At 40.5% G+C, this 13,726-nt stretch overlaps 1 protein-coding gene across 2 annotated transcripts in view; it reads right to left on the reverse strand.

Moving 5' to 3' along the window:
* Positions 1-13,726, reverse strand: part of col11a2 (collagen, type XI, alpha 2) — a 53,992-nt gene extending 40,266 nt beyond the window's left edge. The window contains exon 1 of one of the 2 annotated variants that reach the window (XM_084739261.1): positions 13,007-13,726. In XM_084739261.1, the coding sequence (XP_084595387.1) occupies positions 13,007-13,124 (118 nt within the window). In that variant the 5' untranslated portion in view covers positions 13,125-13,726. The remainder of the gene's footprint in view (positions 1-13,006) is intronic. The other variant, XM_084739260.1, reaches the window with a different exon arrangement.

Consider the following 13,726-nt stretch of genomic DNA (forward strand, 5'->3'; position numbering starts at 1 on the left):
GGGATAATGTAAGAAAGGAAGCACTGTGTCGGAGTGAATGGGCCACAGTCCAAGCCACATATATGAACCACTGCAGGTACAGTAAAGCTCAGTTTAGATCAGAGTGCCGTCTATTCTGCTCACATTTATCAAGCAGCTGAAACAAGTGGCTGTTGATGTTACAGTGCTGAGTCAAATTAATATTTCTTTGAGGACACACAGGCATTTCAGTTTCAGCTGACACGCACTAACACAAAAAAATCCAGGTACACACACACACTCAAGATATACAGAATGCACCCTAACAACACACAAACACCGTACTGACCAATCTCGCATCATGTCTCCACTTTAACACACTGAGGTCAACCAGTCTGTTTCTCCACCTTCAGTCTGCACTGTGGTTTACCTTCCTGGTGTCAGGCTGTGCATTTCAGTTTGAAAAGAAAGGCTCTAACTTCTGGAATTCTGAGTTTGATTTCCTTTATGGCCTCCCATGCTACAATAAATATCATACTATAACACAGTAAAGTAACCACGTTTCTCATGTTATAATTAATTTTCCTACATGAGCGGCTAAACAGCAGATGTAAATCAAAAGTAGCAATCTTACAGGCAGAAGGAAAATCTAAGTCAGTCACGTTATATGCATATATCTATTTAACTGCCACCTGAAGTTCATTGCTCAGTGTCTCTCTGTTTTTGAAACAAACTTCTTGAAAGAATGGATAATTTGAAACATAATTTACAGTTAGTTTGACATTCATGCCAGCACTTATTTCACCACCGTAAGCACTAAATCTTAAAAAAGGGCAGATGCCTGATTACTACTAATTAGTTGACTTGTACTGTCTTGTAAAAGTATTCTGGTAAATGCAGTGGTTAAGGTAATAGATGCCTGTTAAAACTGCAGCATGCCATTGATTCCTATAACAGCATTATAGGCTCAGTCTTACTGTATGTTGTTTCACACATGTCCAAATCATGCTTGTTGTGAAAATTTGCTATTCAAAAATGTGTTGTTCAATGTGTTTCTAGTGAATGCTAACTTCTGTTTGTTCAGGCACATCAGCATGCTACAAATTTGAACTTTTTTTAATGCAACTCGTCCCAAGATGCCGAGCTGCTCTGTGCCCTGCTGTCTAATTCAAGATGGAATGACAAACATGCTCAACACTAATTCTGCCAAGGTCTCAAAACAGAAAGCTTGCATGCACTTTTGCAGGCTGAGAACCCAAATCAAATGTAATTATAAAGTCTACTATGGACAATTACAAGATCTTGATGAGTCCCCGTGAGAGAGGCAGATTCAAAGTTAAAGTTTTCAACATTTCCTTGAACATATTTATCCTCCCCCTTCCTGTGTTTGGGGTGCACCAGAGAGCTAACTTTGCTCTTACCAGCCAGTTAAATTCATTTATAGCCAGTACTGCTGTGGCATTTCTAATAAGTTTTAACTTTTCATTTAACAGCCACGTCAATAATCTGTCATTTCCAGGTTTAAAAGCATCATACTTAAGCAGAATCATGCACACCTCAGTATACTTGAAAAGTACAGCAGAGCTTATAACAGCATGGTGCTAATTCTAACAAAACAAGGAGCTCATCACCATATGGGCCACTATTCCTAAATATGTGGCCTGCTGTTGCAGTAAAGAGCTGGAAAGAGCAAAGCTATCAAAGGATGCAGTTTATGCACCTCTTTCATGCAGCACCAGTTTGTCAGCCACACACCAGTCAACACTTTGAGTATTGTTGATGTTAAAGAATCTCTTTCAAAATGTTTTCTTGCAATTTTTTGAAAAATCAAAAATGATATTCACTCCTGTCCTGAGGCACAGCTGCCCATCAGACATGAATGAAAAGAGGCACACATACACACATATAGAGCCACACTCAAAGACTCATATCACCTGATAATAGAAAGAGAAACTGACATGCATGAATTACTGACTGCATGAATGTATTATGAATCTGACAACACTGTAACATTGCATCATAAAGCCATCTTAATGTGCAGCCACTTGTGATGCTTTATATTGACCTCTAATGTGAAGTTTCCGTGTGTTCATCCTAAAATCACACTGATCCCATCAGTGGTGCTCGTGTTTAGGTAACACCCAGTGTCTCAGAGTTAACAGTTAGTCAAACAGACCCACAGATGGTAATATTTATTCAGACAGAGCAAATGGTGCGTTAATATTGCCTCAGGGTGTCTAGACCACAGGCCATAAACGTCACTCTACACCAGGGAGAGAAAGAGGAAGAGGAGGGGGAGCAAGAGGAAGAGATGGATTGAGGAAGGAGGGGAGAAACAAAAGGATGTATAAGCAACATGTTAGACTGAGAGCTATTTGATGCTACATTAACCATCTAAAACAGAAACTTCCCTAAAAACAGCTGCTTGAAGGCGGAAATGAGCAGAATGGAGATTCGTTAGTCAAAGAGGAAAAGACAGGTCAAAGCAGAAATGGACACACAAATGGAGTGATGAACATTGAGAGAGAAAAAGAAATGTATGATTCATTGTTTAAAGTTCTGTACACCTGACTGTTTTGTTTTTTTTCATAACAAACTTGGTCCATAAAATAGAGTGTTACAAATTAAATGGGGCCTTCTGACCTTGTGTACAATTTCCAAACTTTTCAAACTTTCTAAGACCTGAGAGGCATTGATTTTTTTCCCCAAGACTTTTTCAGATCTGCAAAGGAATGCTGGGAATGAGAAAGCGGTAGAGGGAGGAAAGGAAGGAGGGAAATGAAAGGATGAAGGAGGGAAAGAGGTTCAGGCAAAGGTGGAGTGAGTGTGTGTGTGTGTGTGTGTGTGTGTGTGTGTGTGTGTGTGTGTGTGTGTGTTTTGGGGGGGGTCAGTCAGTGACAGTAGACAGCGTGGTTCTGTGATGGCAGGATACTGGATCAGATTGCAGCCCGAGCTCCCCCAGTACACCCAGTACAATGTGCCGCTCTGTTCCCCGCTGCCTGCCTACCTCACATCTGCAGCCGGGGCCCTTCCTGGCCCTTCCTGCCTGGAGGACCACAATCACGACAAAAACACACCCACAAAAATAACACACAGAGTCACAGAGGTACACACTCTCAAAGCCCAGGCAGGGAAAACTGCACCAATACACCTCATGAGACAAGGAGTGGCAAATATGAAACTAGACAAGGTAGAAAAACAGAGAGCCAGGGGGCACAAACTCTCTCTCTTTACTTTCTTTCTTTACCCTCTTCACGCTCCATCAGTCTTCCTTACCATAAGCGCTCACAGATGGCTGCAGCCCTTTGATGAAAACGCAGGCCAATTACACTGGTGTCATTAAGACAGGAAACAGGGCTCCCAGGCACGTGAGGGCAGTTACAACTGACGCTGTAGGTAAAAATTACAGTAGCCTGTACAGTTATCCCTACTGACAGCTGGCTAGTTCAAATGAAAAGGCCAGTTTTAGTACAACTGACACTGATCATAGCATTAATACAGTGCCTTTATGACTAAAACTCATTTCCCTGATGTTGCTGATTAGACTTAATTTAAATTGTTCGAATATTGGAGAGATTTTTGTATAATCCCCCTTGTCTTGTCTTTTCTGACCTGTCTTTTAATTTTTATTTTATCAGCTTAACTGGACTTGTTACCATTGTGAGGTTAAATTTGCAGACATTGCAGTGATTAAGAGTGATCAGTGAGGTTGAATGATGTTACAATATATTTCTGACGCTAAAAATGTTTTTATTGTGATTCTAATTTCTTCCATCAAGGTAACATGCAAAACCATGAAACTAGTGTAAAAATAATCTGAAAAAATGACATGCTGTTGGTTTATAATGGAGCACTGTATGATAGGGTGGAAGTGTTTTTTTTCAACAGGTGCCCCAGGACTGAAACAATCCTATCACTGTTATATTCCGACACACTCAGCCCCATAGACCCACAACTGACCAAACATGCAGACCACCAGCTTATTACACCCTGATAGAAAACATATGTGATACTCAGGTTTGCAGTCACACTGTAAAACGAGGTGTGCTGCTAAAACTGAAGTGTTTTCCAGTAGTATTTGTATTACTGTAGTTCCCCAAAGCTGCCACAAGATGGAGCTACAACAGACTTAATGAACTTTCTGACAGGCACCTCAGTTAACAGAGCACAGTCAAAGTCTGTTGAAGGGCTGGAACCACTTGATGTTGGACACACACTGTAGGTGTTTACATGTACACACACTATGCAAACAGACACGTTCACAGCAGTGAGAGATAAACAATACTAATGCTCACTTAATGAGTAACTATTAAGCAGAGTGTCTGTACATTGTGTCAGCTAACAGGGTAAACAGCTTGACTAACAGAACACACACACACACACACACACACACACACACACACACACACACACACACACACACACACACACCTCTTCTGTCTGAACACAAACCAGCTGGACTCACAGATTCAACGTACAACACATCGGAATTGCTGGTCAACACAGTTTGCCCAGTAAAGGAATCAAGCTTGTTGGAAAGCCAACATGAGACTTTTTAAATTAAATAATACGAATAAGGGACTCCTATGAGGAGCAGCATGAAATGATAATTTTCCATATTATATTCCATCCATTTTCTAAACCTGCTTGTTCAGTCAAACACAATCCTGGATGATGTTTTTAAATATCATGCATACACTCCTGTGTTGAAACAAGAGTGTATGCACACACACACAAAGACACACAGCCATCCAGCCACCCCTCTGAGTCCTGGGTCATACTATCACTGCAGACTTGTGTGAGGTGACAACTGTGTGATCCTCAGTTCACTTCAGAGGAAGAGAAGCTCCTGCTTTCTGTCTTAGATGCTCTGTGTAACAATTTCTGTGTGTGTGCATATGTATGTGTATTTGTGTGTGTGTGCACTTGTGCCCTTTCCTCTTTTGATACAGCTCTGCCAAATACCAGACACACACTCCAGCTGACACGTTGACCCCTCACCTCTCACCTTTACACAACGACCACATTGTTAGACACACAGAGCAAGAGGGGCGTGCAATATTCACCACAAATTAACACACACTCAAATTCATCTATGCACAAACTTTGTCTCAATATTTTTAGTCTTCTGGCATTTCAGGAATGAATAAAGATGACAAGGCATTGTGAGCCTGACATGAAAAAAAAATGAGCACAAAATACAAAAAGCTAAATATAAAACTAATTTTAAAACTGAAACACTTCATAAACTAAATTCCAGTTGTTCCTTAATCACCAGCTGTGTCCCCATACACCCAGCTGACCACGATGGCGAGGCGTACGAGCTGCTGTAGGTTATAATTTTCAACATGGTGCTCTATAGTTACGATTTATTTATAATGCCTTGTGTACACAGACAGAAAATCCATTATGAGTACCCATGCTGTAAAAAGGGGGTTATTAGACTTTACATTGTTTATATGGTATAAAATGAGGGTTTGGTTTGTCAGTGGGGTGTTTATTATCATGTCGATGTTGTACCTTGTGACAGAGTCTGGCTAGCTGCTTCAAAAGGGAAAAAAAAGACCAACACAGAACTGTCCTTTGTGCTGTATGTATGTCAGTAAATCCTGACCTAGGTGTGATAATAACAGCAGAGGACTCATAAGCAAGACAGAAAATAGATTAAGACAAAACTTGAAGGAGTTAAAGAACAAGAATAATGTTGGAAGTATGAAAATAAATCTGAACTTTGATGACGGCAGCAGGTCAGTGACACCACAGAGTTTGTGTAACTTATTTCTTACTGAACAAAAGAAATGGTGAGGGATTTTAATATGGATAAGAAATGATTTCTCAATTTTATTAAGTCCTCAGAGCCTTTGGGTACTCTTATCATCTCTTTGCCTGTGATGTTTGTAAATGTGTCAAGATGGATGCTGTATTCTGCAAACCAAATCTACCTACAGGTGCAAAAAAGTAACTTGAACCCGAACCTGAAAAAAATGTTTTGAGTAAATATTAAGAGGAGCAAAATATGCAGAGAACAGGATTACTTTTTCAGTTTATGAGCAGTCTTCAGGCCTTTTCTTTAAACATGATTCTAAGTTATCACGATAAAAGAATTTCAAACTTTGATATAATTCTAGTATTAAAGAAACAGTCTTGACACCTCTTGCGATACCATGGTAAAAATGAAAAAAGTCCTAGGCACATTTTTTGAACTAAACCTTCATGCAATGCTGATATAGAAAAAGTACCTGAATACTGTCTGGTTTTGCCGCAAGCCACATTTCAGGCCGGTCAATAAAGACTGAACTGAGGTTTTGAATGAGCGCTTAAATCATTTTTTATAGCTTTGGTCATTTCAGTACTATAATTAATGGATACTGTGTCATTTTAGACATGTAGGATTGAAAAAGTTTGGAAACTTCTGACAAACTTATAATCCACTGAGGAGAAAAAAGATGTAGAATCTAATGCTTCTATCATGCACATCAAACACCAAAAAGTGTCCGAAAGTCAAATGGGTACAAATATTTCAGTACAATTGCTAATATCTTAATGGATAACCAGAATTCATCTTTATTCCAGGTTATTATTCTTAATCATGTAGTCAAAGAACTTTACAAGAAAATTCTTTTTTCTTCATAACAAATTCACAACTTGAGTTGTTTTTATCCAGTGCTTTTATGTTTCTACACCTGCCTCTTTCAGCACTAATTATAGAGTATCAGTACTAATGAATCCCACAGTCCATGTGTTTTCTCCGTCACTACAAGGTAGTGCCAACATTTACTGTATTGCAGCCTTATGTGGTTTCTTCATTCCCTCCATTGAGGAGCTGCTGCCAGCATGTGACCAAGTCCTCTACTGTCCCCTGTGTACCATTATGTGGTCTGTACCCGTCTGTGTGTGCTGCACCGATGCTGCCAACGTGTATCGTGCTGGAGTCTCGTGTGGTTTCAGGGCTGGTGGCCACAGTCTTAGTTTGGATCTGAGGGTGGATACTGACACCACAAGGCCTACATGGGACCACAGGGCCCTGACAAGGAGACAGTCAGTGGTTCCCTATAATGTGCTATCACATGGGACAGACAGTCAGCAACGGCACAAATTAGAAACCTGTCTTATAGGGCCATTGATGTGCATGTGCTGAATGACTTCAAAGCCCGGCTCGGATGGTACTTACTTTACAAAACCCTACCATCCAAAAACACTGTCTGCACACACCACATTTAATGCAAAAGCACCTATCACACTGAACTTCATTTATCTTAAACTGATTTATAATCTGCCTTCTGAAGACTGCTCGGTGCTAATGCAGATTATACAAAATCTGTAGATAATATTCTAAAACTTGCAAAAAACAAAATTTCTACAGCATGTCTTATAATCCTCACAGACAATACAAAATCATACTCTTATTCACCATTTCACCAATCGATTGGTTTGATCCTAACTGTTAAACAAACTTACATTTAGAACCGTGTAAGGTACCAAGAATATATTTAAACAAAATCAAAGTAACAGTGACTAGTAGAATCTGAATACCTACACTTATCTGAGAGTCTAGCCAGAGGTGAGAAGTCAGACTTATAATAGAGAGAAGTGTAACAGCAGTGAGCCAGTATTACATAATAATTATCATCACTTTTCTAGCGACACCTTTTCAGTGTGGAAATCCCCACATCAGATATCACATGTCCCAGATTCTGAGGATCTTTATACTGTAAGTGCAAATTAGTTGGAAAAACAACTGTAAGGAGACGGTGGATAAATAGTTTCTTACTACAACACTCTACACTAAGTATGTTTTGTTCCTGCACTGATGCAGCCATCAGTAATTCATGAATAGTTATTGCATTTGGTCGTTAAAATGATCCAGTGTTTCAATGCCTTCCTCCCAATGCATGCTGGGATAGATTCCAGTCTGCTTGTGACCTTAATAAGAAAGAAATATTTATGGAGAAAGAATAAAGTAATGTTGTATGTTAATAGTATTCTTAGATAATTGGGAATTTCAGCATTAGGCCACTTCACATAGTCTGATAAAAGTTATGAAGAGGTAAGAGGTAAGTGCTTCCTGTGATGAATTACTTTTCGGCATGTGTTCTATATCTTAAAGCTTACTCTCTGTTTAATATATGATGGACTGAAGTCATCCCAGTCTAAGCAAACAACTAGCTTACACCAACATTTAAAACCATTTCCAAATAGACAGACCGTACTGACGTCTGGAAAAGAGATGTACATTAACATTACATGTAAAAACACACAGCTGGTCTCCACAACCTCCTACACCGACTTCCTAGAAGCAGCAAAATAACAGTGACTAGGAATAGCATCCTATACAGACAGTCTGTCATTATAAAGTTGGCACACTCTCCTGCCGTCCTTGTACATCTTCTGCTAAAGCAGAATGCCTTGGAGGAATGACGCCTAACTATCCACACACACACAAACCACGAAATCATCACCTATGAAACCAGCGAAGAAGAAAGAACTATCTGCTACTCACTGTGTCCCCTTAAGTCTGCAGTGCTGGTGTGGTTTAGTCTGAGAAAGGCTTTTACAAGTTCACAGTTTGAGGGGATGTTATGGGTTAGAACTGAGGCCTCAGAAACGATTATGTGTATTTCACACTGATGTCTTTGACTTCTGCATGTTTTCATTTTACAACCACACTCTGTGCCTTATATGTCCATGCAAATGATGCAATTTTGCATCGGTAGCTGAGCCAAGGGATGAACAATCAATCAAAACTTTATTGAAATTGCAATATGGGCTATTGCAATTTTGAAATTGCAGCAGTTCAGTTCAATATTTGTTTGTAAGGCATAATGTGTCAAAATACCATTTTATATTAAATATTGTTCTGCTGCAAAAATGCACTGACCTACACACTATATTCTACAGACTTCAGAAAACATCTTTATTTGGTACAAATCCCCACAAAAATCACACCATAAACTTTTTTATGTTTTTCAATGAATATGGGAATCATGATTTAATAATGATGTGATATTTTCCCTCTACTGTTGCAAATCATATTGCAAATGCAATATCAGTCACAATAATTGCTCCTAGATATGTTTTAAAAATTCCAAAAAGGTATCCAAGCCTCTGAACAGTCCTGATTAGTGGTTCCTAGAAAGAGGAGTTCTTTTTATCAACTGTAAACTTGTCTCTGTAAGAGACAAAGTAACACAGAGAAACGTCAAACAACAAAAAGAGAATCTCACACTTAATATAATTCATATTCCCAGTTCCCTTTCAGACTAATCTATTTTAAAATCACCAGCTGCCCCAGTGTTTAGATATTAAGTTGTCCTGTTCATTAATAGTCTGCAGGTTGGTGGACATTAACTTTGAGAAGAGGAACAGTTTTGTCCTAAACTCAGTGTCCCAGGCAGCCTGTCCTACCACCACCAACACAGCAATCTTACATTAGACATGGTTAAGTTTAGGGTTGGATATGGATGAGGTTTTTGTCATTCTTATATGCCGAATGAGAGTAAGGTCTGCCTGGAAGGCTCAGCTCAGTGCAAAAAAAGTGTTGCCCACCAGCTGAAAGCACTTGACACACTTGCATGTGTCAGTTTGGTGATATAAATGGTGTTTATGTATTTACAAAATCTAATCTTGCAGAGGAAAGGCAGTGAGTTGATGAGTTAAAAAGTCAACTGCCGATTCCTACTGTACCCACCAAATGATTTGATAACTGTGGCTGAAAAGTAAACTCTTACTGGTTTTGGCTCATAGGTTTTTATGATGGCTGTTAAGAAATGTGTGCAATGCTCACATCTGATAGGGGTAAGGCATCAGACTTGGCAACACTGGACGCATTACTCTGGCAAACAAAGTATGGGTAAAAAGAAGAGAAGAGAGAATGGATATGAATCACCAGAGCTACAAGGGCCCATGGGAAAATGATGACAAAGCAGAGGAAAATCAAAGTGACAAAGTTAAAGCTGCCAGACTGAGTCACGTGTGATCAGTAGAAGACCGAAAATCCCAACACTTCCATATAATCACAGCAATGAACTGTCAAAACCCTGCTCTGCCTCCACACATAGGAGCTCTATTCACCAGCAGAGAGGGAGACAGAGAGCAGGGTTAAGTTATGTTTAGCCAAGCCAGGGACAGACTGCCCTTTGAGGAGAGTTCTGCTTTGAAATGAGGTTGAGGAACATCCATGTCAAGAAAATATTGCCCTCTGATTTTCTCCTCCTTTGAACAAAACTCGGCTTTCATGCCTTTCTAGCCCCACTGCTTTCTGGGTAATGGCTGTGCCTCATCCGTCCCTCCTCCTTTTTTTCGACTCTTCATTCTCTCGGGGAAGAGAGAATAAACATGAAAGATTCTGACCACTTTCTTCTCTAAATCTGTCTTTCACTGCTTGGGTGGGGCGCTGCTATAGTTTACACTAACATCTGCGCTGCTGCACCACATTGCGCGCACAGGAACGCGCCGTGCGCCGTGCGTCTCACCAACCGTGCGCACAAAGGCCACTGTGAGCGCGCAGGAACGCTACGCACGTAGGTGACTGGGCACGCGCTTACAGGTAAAATGAGTGTTTAATTTGCGTCACTCTGACATGATCATAGGGTCAGAAGATAAAGATCGTTTTCTACAAGCAAACGAGCACCTCTACAAGCATCCTTTAAGATGAGAAACACAGCCGGGCCGAGGTGTTGCACACAGAGGCACATTCACACTGATGGCATACATTTCCACACCCTGAACTGGGCAAAACATCCATAGCTTACAGACGCATATACACAAACAGAACTGTACAAAGCGCACATAGACACGGAGACACTGAACGCTTTCACTTCCAAGCCCCTGCGACCGAGGTGCTCTGCCGCATAATAACCTATTCATAAAAAGCAAAAATGTCTCAGGCTTCCGCCTCCAAAATACACACGGGAGACGACGGGAAGGTGCAATCGCCTCTCGCAATCTGAAATTGGAAACGGGGCCAAAGAATACACTGGAGGGGGGCAATTTATGTTACAAAAGCCCCCTTGGTCCGCAAGCTGTCCCCACAAGTTGTCCAAACTAAGAATAAAGAGCCATTGATCCATCTGTCAACTGAAACTTATACGCCAAATCTATTTCTGCAAAAAACGTTTGTGGAAACTAAACCTGCTCTGGTAGTTCATGTTTAAAATCTGCGTCTCTGCCAAAGCAGTGAAACCTCGTTTCTGTTTTAAAAACAATAAATCTAACCACAGTCAAAAGATAAAAATAATTTTCCAATCGGCTTCAGAACTGTTTACTGTAGTCGAAGGAAAAGTTCATAATTTAAAAGGTTAATTAAAAGGTCAGAAAATACAGTATAATATCCAAACATCACGATTTTAACTCGCATTACCGCACTTTATAAAAAAAAATATTACTTTAAATATATATGTGTTTATATGTCTTTCCATGGCTTGCCGCATTCCATTCCGCATCAAAAGTCTTCAATCAGATCTGAACTGATCTGGACTCAGGTGAGTCAATGAACTGTCTGTGTTAAAAATAACTCAAGACGACCAGCGGTCCTTCCAGGAACTGCAGCGCACACAGATCGTTCATTTTTAAAGCGAACTCATCTATAACTGTGGGGAGAAAGGAGAGGAGGGGGCATAAAGTTTTAAAAGAACAGAAAAAGTAAATAATATTGATGACTGGGAAAAATGTCCAAGATCTTTTAAACTAATTGATTCTTAAAATTATATACGTCTAGTTATCGTTGTTATCATCATTAAAACTAATCCAAAAACAGTTTGTTGTACACTGAGGGAAAAAAACGCAAACTTTCCACAGGCGTACAGTGACATCCTACAAACTTGATGCAGAAATCCCTCCTCCCTGGACAACCAGAGGCAGTGATGGACGGACTGGTGCACAGGCTGAACTGGTAAACACTCATCCAACCTCACAGTCCCTGCTGGCAGCCTGTATCAACACCCCAGTTTACTCACAGGCCAATATTCAGATACAATACAGAAAAAAATACCAGTACTGACACATAAACGGAACGTTTAGCCGATAAACATCCTAAAAAAAAGCGACTGCAGCAGCTCATTGCACCGTCCTACCCCATGCCCCCCTGCGGATGGGGGGCCGCACAAGTGCGTAAAATGAGCACCTGTCAAAACTGAATGGGCTTCTCAGCAGTGAAATTACGTTCATAGGAAGACAAAATAAATAAAATAAAAGTCAACATTAGTTCAAAATGACTAAAATGAGTGCCTGAAATATTCAAGTGGCTAAACGTGACACTGAGATGACACCTGTCAGAAGACATGCGCGCAGGGAGAGGGAGGAAAGGATCGAAGAAATGATGTCCAGATAAGCGACAAAAAACTTTAATCCGAAACATAAAACGGTTATTTATTTTCCTGCAGAAAATAAATTTATAAATAAAAATTGATGGATAGGAAAATCCATTATAGGACAGGGAATGTTAAGACTGATGAGATTCCACCTAAAAGCACCTTTTCAATATAAAGTCACAAATAAACAGAAAAAAGGTCACATTTTTCTCAATAGACATTACTGTCTAGGAGATGGACATTAAAAGATGCAGCGCTTAAAATCTCCAAAACTCTCTGAAGTTCGGACACTCAGATTCTCCCCGCATCTCTTATTCTTGTTTTCGAACTAACTTATGTGAATTTCAAAGCCTTCAGGGAGAAACGCAAGTAGCCCTGTGATGTTTAAGGAATGCCAGTCAGAAGGTAGAGCAGAGATAAACCTCTACATACGCAGGTATCGACGCCAAAATACATTTACATAACCGGGTACTGTGAAGTTATTCTTGTTGGGGCAGTGTTGACCACTTTTCTCGGGAAAATGTAAAGAAAAATGTCAGGTGCGCAAGTGTCCGATAATGGATGAGGTGTACGTTTATTACGCACGGTCAATCCATTGGGACAGCGCGAAGAATGAATACGTTTGAAACAGAGAAAAAACACCAAAAGTGACCAAACAATCTGACTACATCTTTAAAAAAAACAACAAAAAAAACACACACATTAAACACCACAATAATTAATAAGAGAATCACTCTTACCTGCACGAACCACGGTCGTTTGGCACACGGCGAGCACCACTGTTACCAAGGCGAAGGATGTGAAGTTCATGCGCCATGGTCTCCGTTTCTTCCGAAAGGGACAATCTCCAGTATCCATAGTGTTGCAGTAGTTTGCCGGCCTGGTTGAGCTGTAAATGTAGGATATGGTGGAAGTTATCCTCTCACAGAAAGCCAGCCGACGAGAGGGACCCGACTGACCCTTCTGCGAGGCGACAGACAAAAAGGCACGCCTCTGGAGACGTCTCTACCTCTCTCCCGGAGACTTTCCTTAATGGGTTGCCTATGTCTGTCTATGTTAATGCACAAAACCTAAACACTAAAGGGGGTTTGGGGTGAATAAATATCTTTTATTTTAACGTTTAACCCCTTCGTGCTAGAGCCCCATTGAGTCAGAGTGGGTACAAGTACCCAAAGTGGAGAGAGCAGCAGAGAGAGACCTGGAATCACGCTCTCTCTCCCTTCTCTCTCTTTCCCTCTCCCCTTCTTTACTTACACACTAACTCCCACGAAGAGTGAGAGTGTATGTGTGTGTGTGTGGAGAGAGAGAGTGAATGGAAAAGGGGGAGAGTGAGAGAGAGAGAGAGAGAGAGAACGAGAGAGGGCGTGCGTAATTGCGCACTCGGCGCACGTAGATTTACGTTTACGGAGGAGCGTCTGAAAGTGTGAGCTGAACGTTTTAATGACAGGCCTATACAAATA

Source organism: Lutjanus erythropterus, chromosome 16 (assembly GCF_056507025.1).
Source record: "Lutjanus erythropterus isolate fLutEry1 chromosome 16, fLutEry1.hap2, whole genome shotgun sequence".
Taxonomy (NCBI): Eukaryota; Metazoa; Chordata; class Actinopteri; order Lutjaniformes; family Lutjanidae; genus Lutjanus; species Lutjanus erythropterus.